The 25417-nt window shown below is 46.0% G+C and overlaps 2 protein-coding genes across 6 annotated transcripts; one reads left to right on the top strand and one right to left on the bottom strand.

Annotated features, from left to right (window-relative positions):
• Positions 1–258: 258 nt before the first annotated feature.
• LOC6592558 (heterogeneous nuclear ribonucleoprotein K) lies at positions 259–18985 on the bottom strand. 5 transcript variants are annotated; one of them, XM_026987084.1, is made up of 9 exons: positions 18877–18984; positions 11298–11404; positions 11127–11183; positions 9326–9369; positions 8343–8415; positions 8169–8264; positions 1277–2227; positions 1038–1207; positions 259–351 (listed from the first exon to the last, which is right to left on the bottom strand). In XM_026987084.1, the coding sequence occupies exons 2-9, from the start codon at positions 11391–11393 to the stop codon at positions 321–323; spliced, it is 1518 nt and encodes a 505-aa protein (XP_026842885.1). In that variant the 5' UTR covers positions 11394–11404; positions 18877–18984; the 3' UTR covers positions 259–320. The 5 variants fall into 5 exon arrangements, with proteins under 5 accessions (XP_026842885.1, XP_026842886.1, XP_026842887.1 ...); XM_026987085.1 differs by lacking the exon at positions 18877–18984 and adding an exon at positions 15516–15547; XM_026987086.1 differs by lacking the exon at positions 18877–18984 and adding an exon at positions 12709–12767.
• A 4086-nt stretch (positions 18986–23071) lies between these two features.
• LOC6592896 lies at positions 23072–23997 on the top strand. The gene is made up of 4 exons (XM_026986059.1): positions 23072–23236; positions 23306–23518; positions 23582–23696; positions 23758–23997. Exons 1-4 carry the CDS (start codon positions 23109–23111, stop codon positions 23938–23940), a joined length of 639 nt encoding a protein of 212 aa, XP_026841860.1. The 5' UTR covers positions 23072–23108; the 3' UTR covers positions 23941–23997.
• The last annotated feature ends 1420 nt before the right edge of the window (positions 23998–25417 follow it).

Here is a 25417-nt window from a genome sequence, read left to right as displayed (position 1 = left end):
GGTGTGGCTGAGAGAATGATGGTTGATGGGGGCGGCAGGGTCCAGGGTACAGGGGGCATGAGACAGGGCACACTTAATTTTCCAGTTGGCGTCCTTTTCTTCTTTTCGGGGTTTTCTCTCTTTTCAGGGGAATTTTCACTTAAAGTTAGAGAAGAAATACATAAATTTCTTTCGTTTTTTTTTTGGAGGATGCTCTTTCTCTGTTCCTTTTCTTCTGTTAGTAAATTTAATTTTAAACGTGAAACGCAGAACATTTCGATGGTTGTTGTTGTTGTTGTTGCATGTTGCATGTTGCTGTTGGTAAAGTTGTATTTGCCCACTTAAATGTTCCGCCTGCCATTCTCGTGCACACTGCAATGAAAATAGTGGAGCGATGGCAGAAAGCCAAAGGAAAACATAATTAATGAACTTTTTAATGAACAGCAGATACAGCTGAATGAAGGTTGGTGTTGGTGTTGGTGTGGTTGTAGATGCGGATGTGGATGTGGATGGTGGATGGTGGATACAGGATGCAGGATGACGCGCGATATGAGATTGGATTGGGATAAGCCATGACACAATTAGTAAATTAATAAACAAGTATTTTGTTGGTTTTTTGTTGAATGTCGAGTTCCGTTTAATTTGGTTAACCATCGATAGAATGAAGAGCACAGATGCACGCCGTAAGAAGACAAGGGATTTATTGTTATTAGCAGAGACCAAACAACAAAATCACTAGTCTTCCATACGGAATACACTCCCAGGAGAGGCCAATCGGTTAGTTAGTTTGGATGGAGCGATTTGATTTGCGAGTTAAAATAGACGACATACGATCAAGCACTTAGCACACTGAGGACCCACGACTTGAGGCACCGTTTCCGAGTTAATTGCGCACAGAACTAGCTTGACAGTGATAATGGCAATGGAAGTGGGAAATGGGAATGGAAATGGAAATAGGACTGGAGCGTGTAGTGTGTGTGATGTGTGGTTTCGGGTTAGTCAAATGAGAAGGAGTTGAGTGCATACTTTGATCTGCTTAGTCTGTTTGCGACACCAACCTCTGTTGCAGCAGATACTGGGCCATTTGTATTTGCTTGGGCGTGCCCGAGATGGTGATTATGCGATCGTTCGAGTTGGGCAGGGGCTCGTCGATGGTTATGTACGCACTGGACTCGTTCCGAATGCGGCGGATGCGGCCGCCTCCCTTGCCGATGATGGCGCCAGCCAACTGCGAAACAAACAAATCGTAATGATTAGCAATCAAAGTGGTCCCAGATATGTCTGATTCACTACTCACCTCCTTTGGAATGGTGACCTGTGTGCTGTTGTTGGGGTCATGACCCTGCGGCACATTGGTTGGAGCATTCGGGCTCCCGTTGCCGCCGCTGCCGCCGCCAGCGTTGAATCCACCCGCGCCATTAGCACCGCCCAGGGCTCCAACGCCCCCGTTGTTGGCACTGCCGCCGCCCAGGCCGTTGCCCAAGGCGCTGTTGCCGCCCTGATTCTGGCCAAAGCTGCCCAGACTGGGCAGACTATTGGTGCCGCCCTGGCTCTGGCTGAAGTTGCCGAGACTCGGCAGGCTGTTGCTGCCCTGGCTCTGGCCAAAGCTGCCGTTGTTGCCTCCAAAGTCACCGGGACCGCCTCCAAAGCCGTTGTTGCCAAAGCTGCCACCACCGCCAAAGGGTCCGCCGCTGCCTCCGCCAAAACCAGCGCCTGCAAAGCCGCCGGCACCGCCACTAGCATTGCCGAAGCCATCCACATCACCGCCACCGCCGTTGGCCCACGGGTTGATGAAGGGATTGTCCCGCTGTCCCATGCCGCCACCTCCGCCGACTCCTCCTACGCCAGCGCCTCCGGCGCCTGCACCAAAGCGTTCGGCGCCACGTCCTCCACCGCCACTGCCGCGTCCTCCGCCAGCATTACCACCGAATCCTCCGCCGTTGCCGCCACCAGCAGCGCCACCAGCACCAGCCGCTCCTGCTCCCCCGTTGCGGTTGCCTCCTCGCTGGCTGGGCCTAGTGCTGCCACTGCCGGTGCCATAGCCGCCGTACTCATCCGCATAGACGCGGTCGAAGTTCATCGGATCATAGTTGTGGATAGCCCCCTTGATGGGCGTGTCCCGGGTGAGGGTGATCACCTCGCGCACCGCCTCGATGACCTGGGCCTGCTTGCCCACCGTCTGCACCACGCGATCTGTGCTCTGCGGAGCCACATTGGAGAATACCTTCAAGAAGCGGCAGCCTATGCGCTGTAAGTAGATAGATCAGAAAGGAGATTAGTTTCTGCGCTTTGAGGTAGAGTTTCTGGAAACACGAGTAGTATCCCGCTGAGGCCCTGCTTTGCAGCCCTAGGCCTGGGCCTAAGCCTAAGCCCAAGGGGCTATCATTTCCCAGAAATCAGGACAAAGGACGACTCGCGCACAGACACAGAGTCCATAGCAAATCTTTTCTGGTCAAGGTCTATTGAGAGCCGAGTTCAAATCAATTTGACCATGACACAGACACTGGCTCTGGCCGTGACCCGTACCGTCAGTTTCTGTACGTATGTGTGTCCTGTCGTGCATCCTGCCACAGCGGGCAATGGCTCCTAATCAGCATGAAGCAGCAGCTGTCAGACACAGGCACTGAGAATGAGGTCTTCTACCTGCGCGCCATCGAATGTTTCGGGGCAGCTGCCTTCTGCTGCTTCCCTCTCGCTGGCTGCATGTAAAGTGGCAGGAAGTTCTTCTTGCCTCTGCCTCTGGCTTTGCCTGCACCCCCCGACCTCTTTTTTGTCTGCGGCGGAAGTGTAAATGGGGAAATTCGATAGCCACTTAAGAGGGGAAGCAGGTGGGGAGCGGATGGAACAGATTTCTGTTTCTGTTCGTGTGTGTGTCAATGCCTGGAGTCCTCAGTTCGTCCCGCTTCCGTTGCAGGGCCTGCACGCCTCTGTGTTCCGCTCCCTGCTTTGTCGTGCCTGAACACATATTTCCTTAGTTTTTCATAAATTTCGTTGGTGCCGCCTAGCTGCCTGCCGCTTGATGATTGCATCATTCCTAGGCCCATTGCGTGCTCCCTTCTCGACTCTCTCTGTCTGTGTGTTTTTGTGTGTGTTTGTGTGTACGCGTGTGTGTGTAGCAATGACCAAAGGCTGCGTCATGTTCCCTTCGAGCTATCCGGTTCTATCCTCTACCCCCTCGGCTACAGCTACTCCCAGGCGACAACTCGTTGCGTGTGCTCCAGACAACAATGGCGACATCAAAATTCTGAAGTGTTTCCTCGGCCCCCTAATTCCCGCATGCCTTCATTCACATCATATCACCCTTGTGGCTCAAGGGACGCACAGGATGTGGAGCCTTATGAATGGCCAGGCCAAAAGCGTTGAGTCACACAAACACAAACATACATAAATGAAAGAACGAGGTCCGACGAGCATTCCATCGCCCCTGAGAATCCCTGAATCAAAATTATGAAATTAAAACATGACAACGGACTCGTGCTCCACCCCCTTTCTATGCATGGCTGCCACGCATAGATCGAATATTAAAATACAAAAAAAACCATAGCATACTTTTAGCCGTTCCACGAAACGAGACCAAATTTATTGGCCTGGGCGTGTCGCCGCCTCTCCAAATCTATAGTAGTTTTTAGTCCCAATCAAACGAGAGAAAATCATTAAATTCGTTTCGAACTTTTATTTTTTTTTTTTTTTTGGCGCCGTCAAGGGGTCACTCTTGGTCTCTAAAGCGCCATTGAGGCATGTGCAACGTGGGCTTAGATATGCCAGCAATTGTATTAATATATCTTCGAGAATCTCAAACTACTAACCGATCATTAGAATGTGTAAATAATTAGTTTATAGAACTTTTGTCTATACCTTTTATTAGTTTGTTATCCACTTTGCAATTGCACACCATTTTCCACTGAATTTGAGATTATAGATGTATTTAATTCTTATTTTTTTTCATCACTGTTTGCTTAATTATGTTAACAGCAGGAGAAGCAGCAGCACCGACTGCTGACAGATAGACGGAGAGAAGAGTGGAACAGTACCGTGCGCGACCAGCGCCAATGTCGAAATAATTGGGTTCAACGATTGCCAGTTGCCATGTAAGGAGACGGAGACGAAGACGCAGGCAGGACGTCGGCAGAGCACACACACACAGAGAGAGAGAGAGAGAGAGCGGGAGAGCGGGAGAGAGAATGGGAAAGAGAAAAAAAAAATGGAAGCACATACAGAAAGGCAGGCAGGCAACAGCATGTGCGTCTCTTCTTCGTCTTCCGATGTTCGTGTGTTAGCATGTATTTGTGTCTGTTTGTGTGTGTCAGTCATGTCAGGCCCAAAAAGGATACGCAGGCTGCTGTGTGCGGCAGCTGCTGCTGCTGCTGCTGCTTGTGCTCCTACTTCTGCTCTTGCTCTTCATCGGCAGCCGCCGACGCTCTTCGCTGCCGCTCTGCTCTGCTCTGCTCTCGCTGGCAGCAAACGGAACCGGTGTATTTTTCATTTCGCCTCACTTAAATGTTTTCGTTTATTTTTTGCTTTTGCTTTTGTTGTGCTGTGTGCGCAGGCGCAGATGAGGGGGACAACAAATAAAAAACTGAAAGTAAATGTTTTGGGCATAATCAAACAACAACTTTACATAGTTCTACACACACATACACCCACAGGCAACTACTCAAGGGGCAAAGAGCGGGCAGGGGGGCAGCATCATTAACAACAAAAATCGCATTCAATTGATATGCAAAATCTTTAAGTGATTCATGTATGCATCGATGGTGCTCCATTAAAAGATTATAGGGGATTACCAAGGCGCCTTAGATCCCCCCAGCAGCAGCAGAGGAAGAAGAATAATGAGAGGAGAGGGGGGGAGAGATCATCCCAAGAACGCCGTGGTGGTGGGGGGAGAGGGGGAGACGCATCTCTCCCAGCAAAATGCAATCAAAATTCAATTACGACGGCAGCAATTAAAAAAACTTTTACCAACAGCTGCGGACACGACGATAGCAGTGCAAAACAGCCACACAAATATGCCAAAAGTTGTCGACTTTAAATGAAAAACAGATACCATTTTTGTGGCCAAAACTGTTTTACAGACACACGCACACACACAAACACACAGATGAGTAGCAAAACTGGAGTACAGTTGTCCAGTGGTGTATCAATTACGGATGTATGTTCCGTATAACACTCGTCCTCTTCAAGTGGCTGAAGGAGAGAGCAGAATGAGGAAGGATGCCACAAACAAGGCGGAAGTGTGTAGGACCTCCAAAATAATTTGATGCCATCGGAAAATAAACCGGATATTGATACAACGATACAACTTCCCCTGCTATAACCAAATGATAATCACAAAACTTCAGCAGCCACAGACCGCCCAGATGTTGATGCCAGGACGAAATTTGTCCAGTGAAGTGGGCTTTTTTCTCGGCTCAGAACTGTGTAGAACGTTTTAATTTATGGGAACCTATGAAACCTATAAAACTTCGCATTCAGATAGCTGTATTGGCTTGTCTTTCAGCCAAACTATTCAACTATCCATTTTTCCTTTTTATATTTAGTATATACGAGATGTTTTAGTTGCATTCTCCGCCCTTTCATCAATATATTTTCTAGTTTTGCCCCTCTACTCCACTAAAAGGTAATTTTACCAACTTCAAATAGTATTTTTTTGTTTGCTTCTTATAAGTATACGTAAGAGTGTGCGTAGCACCTGTTTGGCATTCATTAAGGCGAACAGCGTGCAACAAATGTAAGCCTCAGGGGGCAGGCGGCAAGCGGCAAGCAGAGAGAAAGAAGAGCGCAGGAACAAAGCCAGACGAGGCCCAAAGGCACGTTCAATCCTCGAATGCATTTTAGGGCATTTCTGGATTTACAGACAGACGCACAAAGGATGACGGCTGCAGGATCAGTCGTCTGTGTGTGGAGTCGTAGTAGAAGCAGCTGTCGCTCATTATTACTGCCGCTGCCGTGGCAGATGCCATCTTCCCCCGCTCCTTGCCGGCTGCCTCCTTGGCACAGGACAACATTTTAATGGGGGGGCACACGGCACACGGCACACAGGCATGAAACCTGACGACTGAGCTCTCTAGGCACGCAGTAGATATCGACGCACTATAGGGGAACACATGTCCGGATAATGCGACAGATCTGGCGTTCTGCAAGTCCGGGGGAAATGTGTATTAAAAATAATCTGGAATAGACTCCTCCAAAGACGTATTAGAAGCCAGAAGTAAGCAATTACTTTAACCTCAGGCTGGGTACTCCCTTGGCAAAGGGAGACCCGAACGTAAACCGGCTTTGCTGCGGCCAAAGACAGAAAGTCAGAGCGGGAAATGGCAGAAGACAGAAGACTAAGGGAGAATGGGGGGAGGCCGAATGGCTGACTGAATGGAAACAGCTGCTGGCCAGGCCAGGCCTTGCTGTTGTTGCTCTTGCTGCTGCTGCTCCTGCCGTTGTTCTTGCCGCAACAATGAAGATGGAAACGAGGACGACTTCCTTTTCAGCACAGACTAAAGAAAAGGTACAAATGTATAAACGACAAACACATGCTTTGAGGCAGACACAGTTGAAGATGCTGATGCTGCCCCACGGATGCTGATGCCGATGCTGTGGCTGTTGCTGCTGCTGCTGGAGGCTGATCATCATCATCTGCTGTGGCCATCAAAGCAGTATCTCAGACGACGACAGCTGCAAGGATGCTACACGTATAAGAAACCCATAATAAAGGGAAGGAGTACGAGTCTCAGGAGGAAGCTCCTTTCTGCCTGCTGCCGTGGACTTGTTGACCTCCATAGAAGTAGTGCAGCAGCAGCAGCAGCAGCAGCAGCAGCAGCAGCAGAGAAATATGAATATGCATGAGGAGCATTTGGGACGGCTTCAGGGGGAGAATAAGTGTGCGATATTATATTCAGAGCTGGCGGAAGGGGGAAACAAAGCAAAGCAAAGTAAAGCGGAGCAGAGCCAGAAAAGCGCGCAGGACATTCCAATTAAAATGCAGACCCACTTGTCGCTAATTAATGAGCACCCTGCCAGCTCCACCTGCTGCTGCTGATTCAGCTACTACGCCTGGAAGGACATGCGTTCCACTTAACTGCACCTCGTATCCTAATTGAACGCAGCAGCACCTCTGATAGGCGAGACATTTCTGATTATTTTGAACTTGCGAATTGCGCAATTGCAAAGCGTTTGACGTGCTGCCTCCTACCTCCTGCCTCTTGCCACATGCCGACCCAACCTCACGTGTCAGCCGTTCTGAATGCACTAGACGAAGCTCGAGCTTCAGCTTCAATAAAGCAGCAGTGACAAGTGTGTTATGCAAGAGTTGTAGCAGGAGACGTCAGCAACAGATTCCTCCTCCGCTGCATGAGCATTCACACAGACTCTTGCCCTCGTATTGCTATCCATTCGATCGATTCCCTAACAGCATCGATGGAGATGCATTCTCCTGTCGCAAACAGAGACCTGCACGAGGAGCAGCAGGCAGCAGCCAGCAGGCGACAGGCAGCAGGAATTTAGTCCTCGTACAAAGTTTTCGATTTAGCCAAGCGCAAAGTTATGTTGACGGGTTTCAACTTCACGTGGCACTCTCGCCGTCGCCGCCTCCCTCCGCTGCTAGGAACGTCAAAAACATGTCAAATATTCCCACGTATCAGATAGCCTGAATGACACTCCTCCTCATCCTCCTCCTCCATCTCGTCCTCAGGCATAGCATAATAGTTATAAGCCCAATTATGTTAGACTTCATGCGAGCGTCATGGTTGGCCAGCGATGTCCCTTGACCGCAGGACACTCGGCATGGGTATGGCGATGGGGGATAACAGGCAAACAAAAGACACGCACCGCGGACAGACATCTGCGGGGACTCAAAAAGCAGAATAGCGGAAATATTTTTCAACTAAATATGTTATCAGCAAAAACATTCAAAACGTTATACAAAAATGTGCGCCACATCACGAACACGAAATGTATTTTGTTTTGCCGAGCATCGGTCCCAATCTCGAGGACGACGAGCATTTATTTTGTTTTTGCATTCTCGGGCAAAAGAATACATTTCGAAGCAATGGGAACAACAGGGAGCAAGAACATTCCCATTTACAAGGCAGCTACTCTGCCTCCCATTGCCACCGATCTGTGTCTACTCTGTTTTCAGAGGAGCCCAGCTACACCGCGACGGTACGGAATCGGAATGGAATTTGTTTGCATTTACTCACATCGCGTATCTCCTTGATCTTCTGTCCACCTTTGCCTATAACGCAGCCGGCCAAGCTCTGATGGATCAATAGGCGCACATCAAAGTCCTCATCGCGCTGGATGCGAGGAAAGGATAAAATCGAGTTATCATTTGGGAGAATCATATCACGTTACACTTGCGCCGCGCCACTTACCTCTTCAAAGTATTTTAGCATTTCGGTGATTATCTCCAGAGTAGCCTCGATATCCGCCGAGATTTGGATGGTCCTGTTTTCGGTGTTGAGCGAGCAGTTAGGCGTGCATAGAGATTTTTAGAGGATGTTAAGTGGATAGAAAAAAAAGAGAGAAAGAGAGAGAGAGAGAAAAGTGAGGGGAAAAACACATATTAGAATTGCAGATAAACTAGATATTAATTCAGGTCTAAAAATGGCCTTCTTTAATGTTGGGAGAACTAGAGAACAAACTTTGCCAGATAGAGAATCGGTGATAAAATAGATAGAGAACAAGAGGGAGAGATATGGAGATTCCCTCCCAAGTGCCATTCCATGTTATATCATATATCACAAAGTACGAGTAATACCACCACAAGGACACACAAGACGCTTGCTGGGGGACTTGGGATGTCGGCAAATGGATGATCCCAGGATCTCAGGATCTCAGACCTTTCGATTCTCGGTTCCTTCAGAGTTTAAGCTCAGGCCGTGCATTTGGGAATGGATTGGGTTAAATATGGCACATGGTACGGGGTGCATTGTGGATTAGTATGCGATTAGGATTAGGTTTTTAGCGAGAGCGAGATCAAGTTAGATTCGGGCTAAGAAGGCGACCTTCTGGGCATCACAAACTACACAAACTGGATACTGGATATACTGTGGATACTGTGCGCCTGGCATACGTAAAGGCATGGGAGGATACAACACACAATATTTGGATAAATATTTGGATATAGCGCATACAGGACAAAGACAAAGACAAAGATATATGTAGATCTATGCAATATGTATGGGCTAAGGCTAAGGCTAGGGCTGACAAGAGCTTAAACTCGATTGGGTTTCGGTTTCGGGTTCGGTTTCAGCTCGGTTCTCGTCAATTCAATTTCAATATGGCTTGTACAGGAGAGATGCAGATTATATAGTATCTAATTATTGGTAAGGTTAAAGATTTGTATGTGGTTTACCGTTCGGGGCCTTGGGAATCGTCGACAGACACAGCTGCTTTGTACTGTTTGTGCCACACAGACGCGCACACATACACATATATATATCGAAGACACGGGCGGATGGGCGGTCGGGCGTTATGTCAGGCAGGCGGGCGGGCGGGCGGTCGGGCAGACAGGCGGTCGGTCGATGGGCGGGCGGGCAGACGGTCGGTCGGTCGATGGGCGGGCGGGCAGACAGGCGGTCATTCGGTCGATGGGCGTAATATACATATAAGTATATATTTTTTACATTTGGTTGATTGATACGCCGTTTGTTCACGCCATAGAGACATACATATAGACCAGGTACATCGCAAGGAGAAGGGACAGGGCCCAAGCATCCACACAGATACAAACGTATCGTACATATATGGGAATATGGGTTCATAGACATATGCATATACATCATTTATACATGGATGTTCAGATATCAGATTATATCGATTCGGCATTTGGTATTTGGTATTGGTATTTGGTATCATCGGGCCAGTTCAGATTCAGATTCAGATACAGATTTAGATTCGGGATTCAGATTCAGATTCAGATCGATCGGTTACCCAGTACCCGGGTGGGACATAGACCAGAGACCATGGAGACCAGCGGTGCAGAGTGACGGTGCGGGCGGGCGGTTCGGGCGATTGTTTTTGGTCGGATCGGTTGAAGATTTTGTTGGGCGTGCGAACCGACGAATTATTATATTTTTTATATATATATTTTTTTTTTGTTTCAAACAATTTGTTACATATATGGGGTGTACGCAAGAAGAGAGAGAGAGAGAGAGAGAGAAGAGAGAGAGAGAGAGAAAATTGTTCATTTAGTTAAAAGGTTAATTAGCGTGTAAATCTATCGGTTTTATTGTTTGTTGTTGTAGATGTTTCTTTTTTTTTTGTTGTTGTTGTAGTTCTTGTTCCTATTTAACTTATAGTTCACCAAAAAAAAGGGGGGATATTTCTCCAAGTTTCATTTAAAAACAAAAAAAAAGCGCCTGTAGTATATTACATTTCGGATTCAGATGTTTCTGGGATTACACACATTTCTTATCTTAGATTGGAACATCCTTTTTGAGAAACGAAACGATAAATAAGAAGAAACCAGAGACAATATAGACGGTAGAGACGATAGAGAGAGAGTTAAGCTGAGTGGCAGACACCCGTTAGTAAGTGAGAAGCGTGTTTAATCTTATTTCGATTCCTCGCTGCTGCAGAGAGAGAGAGAGAGAGAGGGAGAGAGAGACTGGCAGGATCCGCTTACAGAGACAGAAAGAGAGATAGAGAGGGAAAGAGTGGTGGGGGTGGTGGTGGTAGGGGTATGGAAGGGCAGACCAGACCGGCACAGAAGACAAGATTTGGTTCGGTTTTGGTTTGGTTCTTGGTTCGCCTCGCTTCGGTTCGGATTGGATTTGGATTGGAGCTCTCGTTTCTGAAGTTCCGAGCGGGGGTTGGGGTTGTGGGGGTGGTAGAGACAGGATGCGAGATAGAGAGACAGTGACAGAGAGTTCGCAGGAGAGAGAGACACAAACGATGACAGAGACAGAGAGACAGACGCTTTTGGGATGGAATCTCGATTGGGTTTCGATTTGCCTTCAACTTTCTAATTTTTGTGGTGCAAAAAACAAATTATAAATGTACTTGTAAATAATACTAGACGCTTCAATTGTGATTGTTATGCAGATTTTTGTTCTTTTTTTTCTTTTCTTTTCTTTGATTTTGTTCGTTTTCTTTTCTTTTTGGTTTTTTGAGTGATTGTCGTGGGTTGGTGGGTGGGTGATTTCATATAGTACCTGAGTCCTCATCTTCTGGATGTGCTGTCCTCCCTTGCCAATCACAGCGCCAGCGATCTGTCAAATAGAAGGAAACATAAAGAGCGAGAACGAGGGCGAGAGAGGAGTTTGAATAGCAAAGGCTCTCCAAGGATCCCAGGCACTCTCCAAGCACTGTTTTAGCATACTTACACTGCTTGGGATTAGTATGCGCACGGTGTCCTCATTGCGGCGGTTGCGCTTCTGGTCCTGTGGTCCGTCTCCTGCATCGTTCATTTCACGCTTCATTCTTATTCTCTCTGCAAAATGTACAAGATCCGAAAATGGAATTCGATTATATATTTTTAATGGTTTGCAGCTCAGTTACTGTGCTGATCTCTGGTCGCTCGGAGTCGAACTGACAGACAGTGCGGAGCGGATCGGATCGGATCGGCAGCGACAAATAAATCGATGTGGGCCGATCAGAGTCACAGATGGTCTCAGGCGTCAGGCGTCAGGTGAGTGTGTGTGCAATTAAATAACAATTCAATTCAAGCTCTGCTTGGATCCGATTCCAGAGCCACAGCTGCAGCTGCAGCTCCACATGACCGAGATCCATTCGTGAGCCGACGCTGGGTTGCATCTACGCCCTATGCCACAAGCCACGGGCTCCCCCACCCCTCCTCCTCCTCCTCGAAACACAAATGGCGGAAATGCCAGACAGCCAACGCTCAAACAGAACTCTATTTATACAATACTCATACGGCTGCCACAGCCACTGCCACTGCCACGTTCTGCTTGCATAATTGAGAGCAAACGTGTGGAATATACAATTATACAATATTTAACGAGAAATTATTCATTTACATAAAAAAACGCCAAGAGGCTGAGACTTTGATCCAACTATTTGTCGGGGGCTTTGTCGGTGGACTCTCGGCTGCCCACACAAAATTTTTTTAGCACTTTAGGCCTTTGTATACCCTTATAGCAGCGGACTTTCAGTCTATTCTATTTCAATCTATTAGATAGGTAAATATATTTGCCATTTCATCTATAATTCCGTCTAGCCGTCAATCTGTACAGCTCTAGCATCTAAACCTCTGCATATCCATCTTTTTCTACTACATTTATCTGTATTTCAGAATTGTAAAATAAACCTGCTTCAAGGGTATTTGAAATGTCGCCCTCTACATGGCTCAGCTCTCTCTTTTCTGTTGGTATTGTTTTTTTTTATGGAGTTTCCACATGTCAAAACATCAATTGTCCAAGCTGCTGCTGCTGTTAAGTTGTCAAAAATCTGTCGGATATTGGTATAACAATGGCCAAAGCGGCGGTTGAGGCAATGGAAGATTAAACGAATTCGTCGAGTGCCCCCCGAGTGACTCAGCTTGAAATTGAAATTGGAATTTGTTGAGCGAGACTGTACTACAAAAGTACTGCAGAGGTGTTAGATGTGTGGGAAGAGCTTGGGGAAAGGGTCCACTTTTGAGATGCGATTATTATTATTCATCAAATAGAATATTGTTGGAAAAACTAAGAAAACTGAGAAAACGAAGAGCACGTCTCGTGGCGGGGGCACTCTCTTATGCTTATAGAATGATCTTGTAGTCCTTCACAGAATTACCTTCTTTTTCTTTTTTGCTTTTCAAACAAATATCACAATGAATCACTTGAATATTCGTATGCTTTTATTCGGGTACATCTCACAGACTTCCCGTCACATTTCACTGACTTTTCAAACTTTTCCACTCGACAGTTACATAATACTAAGACTCGTCTATCATCCAGACGATTTCAAAGGAGAGCAGAGGAGCAAAGAGCACCGCTTGTGAGTCCTGTAGAAAAACTAATGAATAGTAGACACCAGAACGGGTGCTATTTATACGAAAAATCCTTCGGTATGGCATCCTGGGGGCTGGCCAATCGGCAGCTATTGGGGATCGGATATATGACAGCGGAAATCGCCGACCAATAGAATTCGTACAAATGTACCAAGTGACAATACCTCAAAAAGGGTAAGTGCCCGCCTATGGCGTACCGGATGCTAGGCAACCGGGATAATTGTACTGGACTGACCATAACACAAATCGTTCTATAGGGGAATACAGAATACCGAATATATAGAATAGACTATTCCTTCCCTATGTACGAAACGTATCGAAGAATGTATGGGACTCGTGTACATACAGCGATATTTGTGGGGGAGGAAGTGCATTTCGGTTTGGAACACATATGTGGAGCAGAGTATAGATTCTTTATATAAGAACACATAGTACCTTGTATGTATTACATACAGAATTTCCCCACGATATTCATTTAACATTTACTTAATTAAAAAACTTATTCATGGAGAGTTGCAGAGGGATCAAAAGTACCACAATTTCTCTTTCTCTGAACCCTAGAGAGTGGGTAAGTAAGAGCAGATTATCTGTGGTATTAGGGACCCGGTGACTTCTGGACATTTTTCTATGGGAACATTTTTGTTTGTGTCCTGGTAGGTCACCCTGTACAAGAACTCCCATTGCTCCACCTACGCTCAAAACTTTGTACATTATATATTATATAGAAATTGTCTATATGCATGTGTGCATGTACATGGGACTGCGTAATGAATTTACAGTTTGGCATTAGACTAATAACCGGAGGAGTGGCCGAGGGGGGGAATAAATAGTGGATAGTGGACTCCCTTTTGGAGGAGCAGAAGGTAAAGAACTGCAGCCTTCGTGCAGTTTTCTTTGAATTTTAGATGAAACTTCAGCTGATGTTTTCCCATTATGCATATTTTAGATGGCAGGCACCAGGAGGAGTAGTTGTCGTCGTCGTCGTCGTCGTCGTCGGAGCAGTGGAAGGCAGGTCGGTCCTAACCGTTTTTCTAAGATATCAAAGCGTTTAACTATTGATAGAGTCCAATACATGTCCCTGCGCCCCTCGGTGCTGGGTTCCTCGGCTAAATGCCTGTGAAATGCAACAAATTGCGCTGACCTGGACAAATATCATTAGGGGGTCTGTGTTCTATCTACGAGTAGAATATGGATGTGGATGTGGTTGGATGAGGCGGTCATTAGACTGCAAGCTGCACTGAGCGAAAAAGCGAATTCAACTGTTGTTTCTGAGAGCGAAGATTGTCCAGAAGATTGGCCGCACTTTCCAGCACCTTGGTGGGCCCCTGCGGTGCTGCACTGATTGCATTCTGCGGTCGGTGCGAGGACAGTTCTCGTTTCGCAGGAGCATACGATACGGGTCCTTATTCCCAGTGTACTGTAAATGCATTATTCAAGTAATTGCTGCAAAATCGACGAACAGTAGCTCGTCAAAGGGAAAGAACCCAGAGTCCATCCGTTCCATGTGCCACCCATAAGACCATCCTCGGCAGACGCAAGTCCCATCCCCGCAAGCAGCCTAATGAAACTCTGAGAGTTTGAACAGCCGTTCCCAGGAGCTCAGAGATCTAATTATAGGGACAATTTCAATGGCCTCAGGACGAGACCGATACCGGGGCCCAGGCCCAGGCACCGTCGCAGGCACAGGCACAGGCACAGGTCAAAAGGGCACTAGAAACTTTGTGTCTGCAAGTGCGGAAGTGGGCAGAAGATTGCTTCCCCTTTGCAAGCACCTCTGATGCCCCGCACTGATTGCATTTAGCGGTCAGTGTGGGAAATGCTCTCTTAGCGAACGTAAACACAGCTTCCCAGGAGCAGGTCCCCAGGAGCAGGCACAAGAGAGTAGGAGAGTGAAGCGAGGCCTTGGAATTCCTGAAAGTGACACAAATGACAGGTAAGCAATTATGTGAAAATCATTTGATTGCTGTCCACATCCTGTTCAAATAGCCTTTGACAGCGCACACGCCGCCGTCCCACCACCCACCGCCCACCATCCAACGGTTCGTACTGCCCCTCCCCCACCCTACAAAAACAACAACAAATGCAATAAGGACAATAATTTAAGCTGTTCGTCCACCAGGCGAACGCGCTTGAAACTTTTTTTTTATACAATACTCGTGTACATGCCCCCCGGGCCCTCCACACACGCACACACGTGCAAACATACAGGACCACAAAACAAAAGAAAAACAAGAACAAAATAAATGTAGAGAGAGGGAGAGCAGAGGGAGAGAGCGAAAGGGGATCACATGTCCAGCGAGACGTGGCGAACCACATGAAAACGCGGTTCGGCGCTGCCCACCAAAGAGCAAAAGGAGTCGGGTCACACACACACACACACACACACACACACACACACACACACACATGCACGCACCCATGTTCCCGGCGCTCTTATGCTTTTCCTACGGTGCCTGCTCTTTTCCAAGCATTAGAGATGAGCACGTGATTCGCGTGTATTATCGTGATAAATGTTGTGACCAGCATTCCAGGCTTACCGGCTTACAGATGCAGCTATAGAAATCTGGTAAGATCAAATGTAGTTACTTACATATGTATATTGGACACTAAGGGAAGATACTGTGTCCGATTATTGTCTGTATACTATAATTTTGAATATTCAGCCTGGCTACTAAATATTTTTTTTGAAATCGGAATAGAATCTCGTATACTACTATTACTGTTGTTTATTACTAATACTGGTGTGTGTGGGCATCAGTAAAGTCCATTCCTTTCTATCCGTCGTCGCGTGTTGTATCACGTTGTCATCTCTGTCATTTTTTTTTTTACGTATGTGTATCCATGGCTATCCCTTTTCTGTCCACCTCCGCCGAAACCCCGTCACATTTCCTTTTTTTTTTGCCAGCGTAATTGGGCGGTGGGTATATGCGTTCCAACTCTATAATTTAGCGGAAAAACAGCTAATGGACGCCATGGCCAACAACAACACAATATAACCCACCCCCACCCAGAAAGTGGAGCAAAGAAGCAGGGCAAAAGCGGAAATGCATACAATTGACAATTCTCATCGTCCGCGCTAGAAAAATAGATAGTCGCCCCCTTTCAGCCCTGTATCTGTGTGTGTATGTGAATGTTCATGTGCTGTCCACTTCAAGGCTTTTATGGACATGTCAGCGTGCTTAGCGAGCCAAGTCGGGAGCCAGCACCAGCGCCAGCCATCGACATCGCGTGTGTCTCTTTAGACGGGGGTGTGTAGTTGGAGGATAGTAGTTGTAGGTGGGGGTCCCTGCTGGTCCCTGCGCTAATAACTAATGTGCTTATGGCGTGTGCCGTCTTCCTGTCCCGCTCTAACCTGTCCTGTCCTGTCCCAACTTTCACGGAGAGCTACAGTAAAACTTGTCTTTGGCTGCCAGCTCTCCTTGTCTCCGCCCCAAAATTTGTTGAATTATTAAAAGACTTCGATTGAGAGGTACTTTGCTTCCTCCTCCTCCTCCTACTCACACAATCCTTCCTCCCTTTCGTTCCTTGTACCTTACCCTTACCTTTATCAACTATCAACTGCATCTTGAGCCATTCATCTTTAGCTAATTAATTGGAAATCCAAGAATCATTGTGCAGCAGAAATAGAAATACCACACCAGTCAAGGCTTCAAAATCAATAAAACTCGTTCGTTGACGGGAGTAAGGGGTGAGGGGAAACGTGTTTCAAGTATTATTTTACGATTTGCATACAACAAAAAAAAATAACAAAAAACATTTGCGCTGTTTTGTTTTTTCATTCGTCATTCGAGAAGACAAAAGCTATCAAAAATATTCATTGTGTGGAACATGTTTTTCGATTGTGATTGCGAATGGGAATTGGCCTGAAGAGGCCCCCAAGAAGTAGGGAAAGAGAAGAGAAGAGCGATTACAATCGAAGTTGACTAAAATGTTCGTATTTCTTTCGCTATGTACCCCCATATTGTGCATACATAAACCCAATAGATACTTATTAGATATATTTAAATGCGGGCAAAGGGAACCGACATTTGAACTATCTGGAATGGGAATGGGAATGGAACTGGAACGATAGTCATATGGGAAATCATCAAAGCGGCCAACATCCGACAACGAATTGCGGTACAATGACAGCATCCCAGCTCCGTATTATTTGTTATTTATTTCATTTTCCCATGCTCAGCTGAGTGCATTGGAAACAAGGCGAGCATCATACATTTTACATGAAATATAGGAGCTCCGCTCCTCCACCAGAGATGGACGTGAGTTGAGCACGGGCAGGCATAGAGAAAAATTACCAGTCCAGAGGCCACAATGGATTGAGTGGAGTTTGCTATATAAATTGACATAATAGATATAGTAACCCAATCGATGACATACATATATGAGAGAGAAGATTTATTAAACGTATGGCTTCCAAGTGCTTTTTTTTCTGTTCGTGCAGAGGCTTACACGAGCACGCACGAGGGGGAGAAGATCACATCTCTAGGTCCTATTTACGAATATACAAGAGAGCACACAACACACAAAGAGGAAACCAACAACAGCAAAAACAAGGAGAGAGAAAACGATTGCGAAAGCATATGAGTGTGTGTGTGCGTCTGTGTGTGCGTCTGTGTGTTCTAAAATATAGGCCGATGATACACCCCTCTGAAGATAAATTTGTGGGCATTTTTGCATAAGAACAAACATAAGCATAGAGCGGATACCTACTTGTCATGTTTTTTATTCAACGATGACAAACACTCAAAAGCTCGCTCAATAAGCTGCAAAAAACATAATGGAATTCAGTATTTACTAGAGAATTCAGTTCAATGTCAATGAACGCGCGCAAATAGCTGGGAAATATCTACGCGTTTGCTTCATACGAAAAAAAAGAATGCCGACACTACATGCCATCCTCGTCATACGTGCACGGGAGCAAACACACCAAACAAGGCAAATAAAAGCGAATTTTTTCGCACAGAACTGGAAACGAAGTTGAAGCAAAAGAACAAGAACAAGAACAAAAGCAAAAGTCGAGTCCCATAATTGGTGGGAAAGGGAGGGAGGCTGTGACTAAAGTTAAGAGTGCCAGTGGGTGAAGAGTTTTGAAGGGGGGTAGGGGCAATAATGAGGTGTGCCCAGGTTGCACTCACATGTTGAAGATGGGTTTGTTTCGCTCATTAACACACGGCACGCCAATACATATGTATAGGAGCACACACAGATAACTCCCTCTCTCTCTCTCTGTTCGACTCGTCGATAGATGCTGGAGCAACAACAACCGTAACTATGAATAAAATATAGGTTAGGCCTCTTCCTAATATGTAAGTGGCCGAACGTTGAACTCGACTTGTTGTCGGCTCCAGCGAAGCGTGGGAGCTGTTTCGGAGCAATAATATCAGCGGGGAACGAGGGACAGAGGGAGAAGCAAACGAAACTATTTTGTTTTGATTTTATCTCTGCCGCAAAAAGAAAGACAAATAAATTATAATGAAATTATATGCGCCGGCATGTGCGGTTGAGCGGGCGCTCCTCCCCCCGCACCTTGTGGGTAAAAGCGCGTGGAGAAAAATAAAACAAAACAAGAGACTGAAGCGGATGAGACAACACAACGGCAACAACAACGGCGGCGGCGTCGGCGACGGCTCTGTACCTGGGGCCAAACGAATGCCGGCCTGAGAGCGCAAGGGAGAGGACAAGAATGCGAGTGTCTGGGTGTGCTCGGGTGGTTGTAAATGTAAACGGGAAGCCAAAAGAACGATCTGGGCTGCGTACGGGAGGGGGGGGTCCAACGACACTGGCGGCGAAAAGTGAAGAAAAATCGGCATTCACTGTGTGTATTGGCAAAACTTTTCACAGAAAATGTATCCGGGAAAACACAACACTGCACACACACATTCACCCCGTTTATTTGGCCCGCAAATTCGCTTTTTTCCCGTTTTCCAGCGCGTCCCCAGGCATACACTTACCTAGCTGGGATGGTTTGTCGTAGCTGCTTTTGCGTTGCTACAATTCAAATGTTGTTCCGGTAAGCAATGCACACAAATGTATTTAACCACGATCTGGTTTATTCAGCACTGGCTGAAAATATTATTATTCAATTGTACAGAAAAACACACGAGAATGGGAGGAAAAATGCACAAAGTTAGCGATGAATTGCAAAATGGCGGATTATCGGACTTATCGATAAGGCGAAAAGGCGTTAGTGGCAGCACCCATTAATAAAATATACGGTCTGACACTCGGAAATATACCAAAATACAACTTCTCATTTTCAAAATATACCCTAAAAAGACTGACGAATTAAAGTTATATTATACATATTCCTCGTTTTTGATATTCCGTCGAATATTACTAGCTATTAAGAACTTTCAGGCCTGCCCACATAGTTTTAACCGATTAATGAATCTATTTTCTACTTGACCGGCACATTAAATACTTGGCCCTTGATTGTTTTTGCCTTAATTTTTGTTGCTCAACAACAATATAGCGACTCGTATGATGGAAACCCGAGCTTAGCCCACTTAAGCCCCCTATATTTAAATAGTTCAACTACTCAAGGTAAATGGCGGAAAATATTAACAATTGTACATTCTTATAGATCCATCCTATCCTTCCCTTTAACTTGCCAAACCCCACGAATCTTTCATATGAACTGCGCTAAAATGATTACCCCCTTGGCTAATAATAGGTTAATAGTTCTCCGGCAAGCATTGAAACCTATTGCTTAATTTTGATGTTCCGTCAAATATAATAAGGCTACATAGAACAGTTAGCCATGCCCACATAATTGTATCCCATTGATGAATAAATTTTCTACAAGATTGGATAAATTTTAATCCTTTTTTTTATTGTATTTATTGTAAATAGTTCAAAAAAAAAAAACAGTCGCTATGTTGCGTGTAAGCCCTAGTCTAGGCCTTTGTATACCCTAATAATACCCCAATAATAGTTATTCAATAAAAATCAAGAATAACAATTATAATAATAGTTATTCGATAAAAATCCAGAATAACAAGAAAAAGTCTTCTTTGGAGCCTGGGATGAAAAAGCTTTTCTCAATTCTATAACATCCATTTCCCAGGGTATTAGCAACATATTGTATTGAATATTATAATATTACAGTCCTGCCCACTTAATTTTATCCCATTGACGAATACATTTTCTACAATATTAACTACTTTTAATTACTTTTATGTATTTTATTTTCACTAAAACACGGTTTAAAAGTTTAATTTACTGGCCTTTTTAAATCGTATACAAGTACGAACTAACTTTAGAATCTAAAACTAAAACTTACCACGCTTTGCTCTTTTCGAGATTATTTTGGATGGTGATGGAGAGGCTGCCGCAGGAGCAGTGGCTGGTGGAGTAGTTGGTGGAGTAACGGGATAGCCAGATGCTAGCAACTTCGCCATAAAAGCAGGATTTGCCTCAGGGAATATATGTAGAAGGCTTGACTTCTTCCGTGCTTATTTGTTTCGGTTTTGTTTCCTTGTCCGCGTACTTTGCAAAGGCGTAGAAGGTTACCGGAGAAAATAACTTTCCCAATCTGTCAATGGTCGAGAATTAGCCAAAAATGTGTCATACCTTAAACTGGTGTCGCCTTCGGACCTTGGGTCCTTGTAGAAGGCATTGTGGTAGTAGTAGCCTGGCATACTCATCCATAGTCTTTCGCTCCATCTTCATCCGCAGCTTGGTCGCGTTGCACCTCATATGGCATAGCCGGCAGGTTCTCTATTGCATTTTTAAAGTCTTTAATTTCTAAGCGGTCTAGCGGTCTTAAGTCTAGTTAATTAATTTCTTCGATGGAGCCATTAAAGCTCGATTTTTGGTTCGGTGCGCGAAAATATCCGAGGCACGGCCATCGCAGAGCAGGGCGGCCGATGCAAAGCTGTGGGAAGGTGGAGTAGAATATTGTTAGTTTAAGAATTTGGGCAGATATCGTGTCTTTCCACTCACCTGGTTGATGGGACACTGAAACTCTCAGGTCGCTTGCAGCAGTCGGCCTCATCGTGGACATTGTCACAGTTGTCACTGGTGGTACCATCGCAGATCAGAGTCTTGTCTCTGCCCTCGGTTGACTGTCAGCTGAACTGATCCGCCGGGCAGTCCTTTCGTCACAGCGCCAGAAGGCGGATATACAGTCGTTCTTTATGTCACTACTCCCGCCACTTAAAATTATCTGTCCGGATAGACGCCGTAGTTCTCCTTGCCCTCCAGTAGCATCAGAGCATCAGAATCTGGCACGAGCATACGTCGTGAATACTGCGTGTCATACCCCGCTGGCCATGCAGATGTGGAAACACTTTGTGCGACTGTGCAGACAGGTGTGATTGCGCTCCTCTCCAGTCCGGTCTTATCGTCCGACACAAATCTCCCGAAGGCAGAGACCTGCGAGATGTGCATGGAAGCACGGATTTTTCTGTAAAGGGGGAACAGGAGATTACAAAGGTCCAAAGGTGTCCAAATATTGGTTGCTTACTAACATCGATACGCATGGGATATCGGACTGTTGGTCTAAGGCCAGAGTCGTGACTTCTTCCAGGTCCACATGCTCATTGCCATCGACTCGGGCCCGAATGATGGCCTGATGGCTGCTGATATCTGTCCAGAAGAGCAGACGCTTCGAGGCTTCGGCGAGTTCGCCCAGGAAGCTATAAGAGGCAACGTTTTAGAACACAGCTGAATAGGGAGAGAGAGCTCCACCTGGGCACGGATAATCTTGCCGGACACCGGCAGCAGCTAATTCGGGCAGTCTGTCGTAGCTGGGAGGGATGCAGGCCACGTCCTTAGCGAGGCTGCGGCTCTGGCCAGTCTTGATCAAAGTCCCCGGTGCTCCAGTCGCTCCAGTAGTCCTAGCCATCCAGTAGAGGAATATGAGCTCCCGGTTATGGTTGCAGCTCGGATTCGTCCATCGTGGCGCGGCTTATGGAGTCCGAGGCGACTCTGTTCAAGTACATGCACCCGCGACGCGTCTCGAGGACGAGGGAACGCGGCTTCTCCACCCCCCTTCCACAAGCACGACGGCTGCCATCCACGCGGGTGATCTCGATGAGATGAGCCTCCGCATCGGACCGACGCGAGAACATGCCCCATTCCCCACGTCTTTCCATCGCACCAGACGCCAGAATCCTGAAGAACCCGGTGTCCAGATGCCGTCCAGGGTCTGTTCTTTTTCCTCCTTTTTCAATTGTTTTCCTATGAAATTCGTCTTCTGGTGGCTGAGGCAGGGAGTAGTGGGCCACAACTGCGCCAAAGGGCGCCGCTGGTCGTTTCGGCATCGCTGCAGACTCTGTGGCTCGACTTTAACTGTAAATGCGAAGAAGGTGGAAAGCACGGAATAGCCGTGGAACAGCGGCTGTTTTTGGGAGTGCCCTGTGACATCAGGACTTACTGTCATTTGAAGCCACTGTAGGCAGACGCACAAGGCACTTATGTTCACACAACAGTAGCATAAACAAACGAGTATCATTCCAATTGCTCAATTCTTTATTCCGACGAATAAGCTACATAGAACATTTAGCCATGCCCACATAATTTTATACGATTAATGAATCAATTTTCTACAAGATTGGATAGTTTTTTATCCTTGCTTTTATTTTATTTATTGTAAAAAAAGGGTTAAACGAAAAAAGTTCAACAAAAAAAAGAGTCGCAATGTTGCTGGTATTTGAAGACGTGATGCGTGTATAGCCTTTGTACACCCTATTTCGCTAATTTTATATGAAGATCAAACGTAATTTATTAAGACCTTTTCTCAAATTGATATTCTTTAAACATATTCAAGTACCTCTTTAGTATCTTGTATATATTTATGTCGATCCTGATACCTACTAAGCCTTGGAAGACAAACGTATTCACAGTTCTATAACATCCATATGATACTTGTGTTTTAAATCTGAGTATGGACATTTGTATGACCTATTTCCAACACAACACCCTATTTACCATTTACGCACTTCAAAATAAAATTTAATTTAACATTTCTTAAATATATCTTTATATACCGATACACCCCCTCTAGGTTACACACCTTGGAACTTTCTTAGATAGTACCGGTAAGCGATATTTTGTTGTCTTCAGTATTTTGTAGTATTTGTAAGACGCGTTATGGCTTCCCCAAAACTGGTCACACCTATATACGCTACCGAAGTGCATTTTTTGAATTAAATCGCATTTTGTTTGTAAATAAGGTAAAATGTCTGAAAAGAATGCCGAACCAGACCCCGAGGACATACAGGCTGCCTACAATCGGCACAGCCAAATTGTGCCCGAGGTGAAACGGGCCTACCAGGAAGCTATTTCTAAAGTTTTTGCCGATCTCAGGCATGTGCAGATTTCGTCAACTCGTATTACTTTTTTTGTTATTAATGGAATATATTTGTCCCCATGCAGTGCCGAGGATCTGGCTCCCTTTGCTGCCATTCACGCAGAGCACGGGGACACATACTTGGCCACCGATGAATTGGTGGCTGCCATGCGCCACAAAATGACCGCCATATTGAGCAAGTTGAACCAGCACTTCTTTGACAGCAACGATGCCGAAAACAAATTGGTTGTACTGGAAATGCTCAAGGAGAAGTTCGCCCCATACGAGGGCCACAACTGGTCTGTCCTTCGCCTACACTTGTCGCCATGCACGCCCTAAATTGCTGTCTGCCTTTTTTTTAGGAACGTCAATTGTCTGTCCCCGGAAGAATACACGCGTCCGGTGCGCATGCGCCTCTTGGATTCCAGTATCCGCGTGATGGAGAGGGAACTGGCAGCACAGGAAAAGGCCCTTGAGGTTTGTCTTTTGCCCAATCGCCACTAGACGCGACTATTAATTCGTAAATATTTCACTGCAGGTTGCTGTGGCCAAAAGCAAAGTTAACCGAGAGCGCTTACAAAACATTCAGAACGAACGCGTTAAAGCGAACGTCTCGATGAATCAGAAGATAGCCCAGTACACGGAAATGGAGCCGAACCTATTGCAACTCGAGCAGTCGATCAATGATTCGTTTTTGCCACGAGGCTTCGATCCACTATAATAAGATATTGTTTTGTTAATATAACTATAACATACATATAATGTTTGATGTTCTTTATGTTCTGGTTCTCATGGTTCTACTCTGAACAGCTAAACATAAGGCATTCCTTCAGGCTCCCAGATCATTGCAGTGTCTTTCAAGCGGAAGTCATAGCAATCAGGGAGGCTCTAGACTGCCTACAAGCGGTTGCCGTTACGGCAACCAAGCTAAACATTTATAGCGATAGCCAGGCTGCGATGAAATCGCTAAGTGCGATTTCCTCGAACTCAGAAATCTCTGCACGAGATGGCTCAGCAATTTGCTATTAGCCTGATTTGGGTCCCCGGCCACCGGGACATCGAGGGCAACTGTATAGCGGACGAGCTGGCCAGATCTGGCACTACAATCCCCTTTCTCCAAGACAAGGAGGATATCTGTATGCCAATGGCCACATGTAAGCTCATTATAAAAGAGCAATACAAGCGACTAACAAACGATATGTGGCAAATAGTGCCACGATGTCGCACAACTCGGCAAACATGGCCGACCATGGACATGAAGCGCACCTCCGAGCTCCTCAAGCTAAGCAGGAAAAGGTGCAGCGTAGTCATACGTTCCCTCACGGGACACTGGCTAATAGGCACCCACGCTAACAGGCTGGGGGCCCCACACAACGATTTTTGTCGCAGCTGTAGAGACGAGGAAGAGGAGGAGACAGTTTAACATCTGTTCTGCTCCTGCCCAGCTCTCAGTAGAAGAAGGCTACAGCACCTGGGCTCAGCCTTTCTACACGACATCTCAGAGATGTCCAAAGTATGTCCCAGAAAAATAGCGAACTTTGTGAGACCATCTGGATGGGAAAATTGCTGACAGTAAGTCTCACAACGCAGGAAGGAATGATCCTATGCGGTATCACAACGGGTCGAAGCCGGCCTAAGTGAGACGGGCTCCGAGCGAGCCCGGAAGCCGCCTCAACCTAACCTAACCTAACCATGTTCTGGTTGTGGTTCGATGCAGCATGTGCTACAGTAGATTTTGACTCTGTAATTTACACGACATTGTTTCCGTGTTAATGTGCCTGATTGGCCGGCGCTACTAAATGGAATGCAAAATGGAAAGAGCTTTGATATTGGTCTGCACTTGAAACAGCCATCGATTCTAGCCGGGGGAGTGATGGTCATCCGGAAAATCGGGATGAGCTCATTAATACACACCTATACAAGGCCAGACGTGTTAGTGTGTGATTTTTACGCGGCAATTGTCGCTTAATTCGAACGCTTATACATATATGTATAGCCGCACACTTACGAGAATTTCAAGTGCTGCCAATTTTTTACGAACAACTTTGTTAGTGAGTGTTTCTTTGCCGCATTTGGGCTTAAATAGCAAGGAAATAAATGTTTCAGAGTCGATCATTGATCAGAATCCATCCACCCACATGATATATTTTCGTATTCCTGGCGTATTTTTTTTTCGGCGGGGCCGGGTCACTAATACT

Source organism: Drosophila persimilis, unplaced genomic scaffold (genome assembly GCF_003286085.1).
Source record: "Drosophila persimilis strain 14011-0111.01,24,50 unplaced genomic scaffold, DperRS2 tig00000002-arrow-pilon, whole genome shotgun sequence".
NCBI classification, from domain to species: Eukaryota; Metazoa; Arthropoda; class Insecta; order Diptera; family Drosophilidae; genus Drosophila; species Drosophila persimilis.
This window is presented reverse-complemented; position numbering and strand designations above follow the sequence as displayed.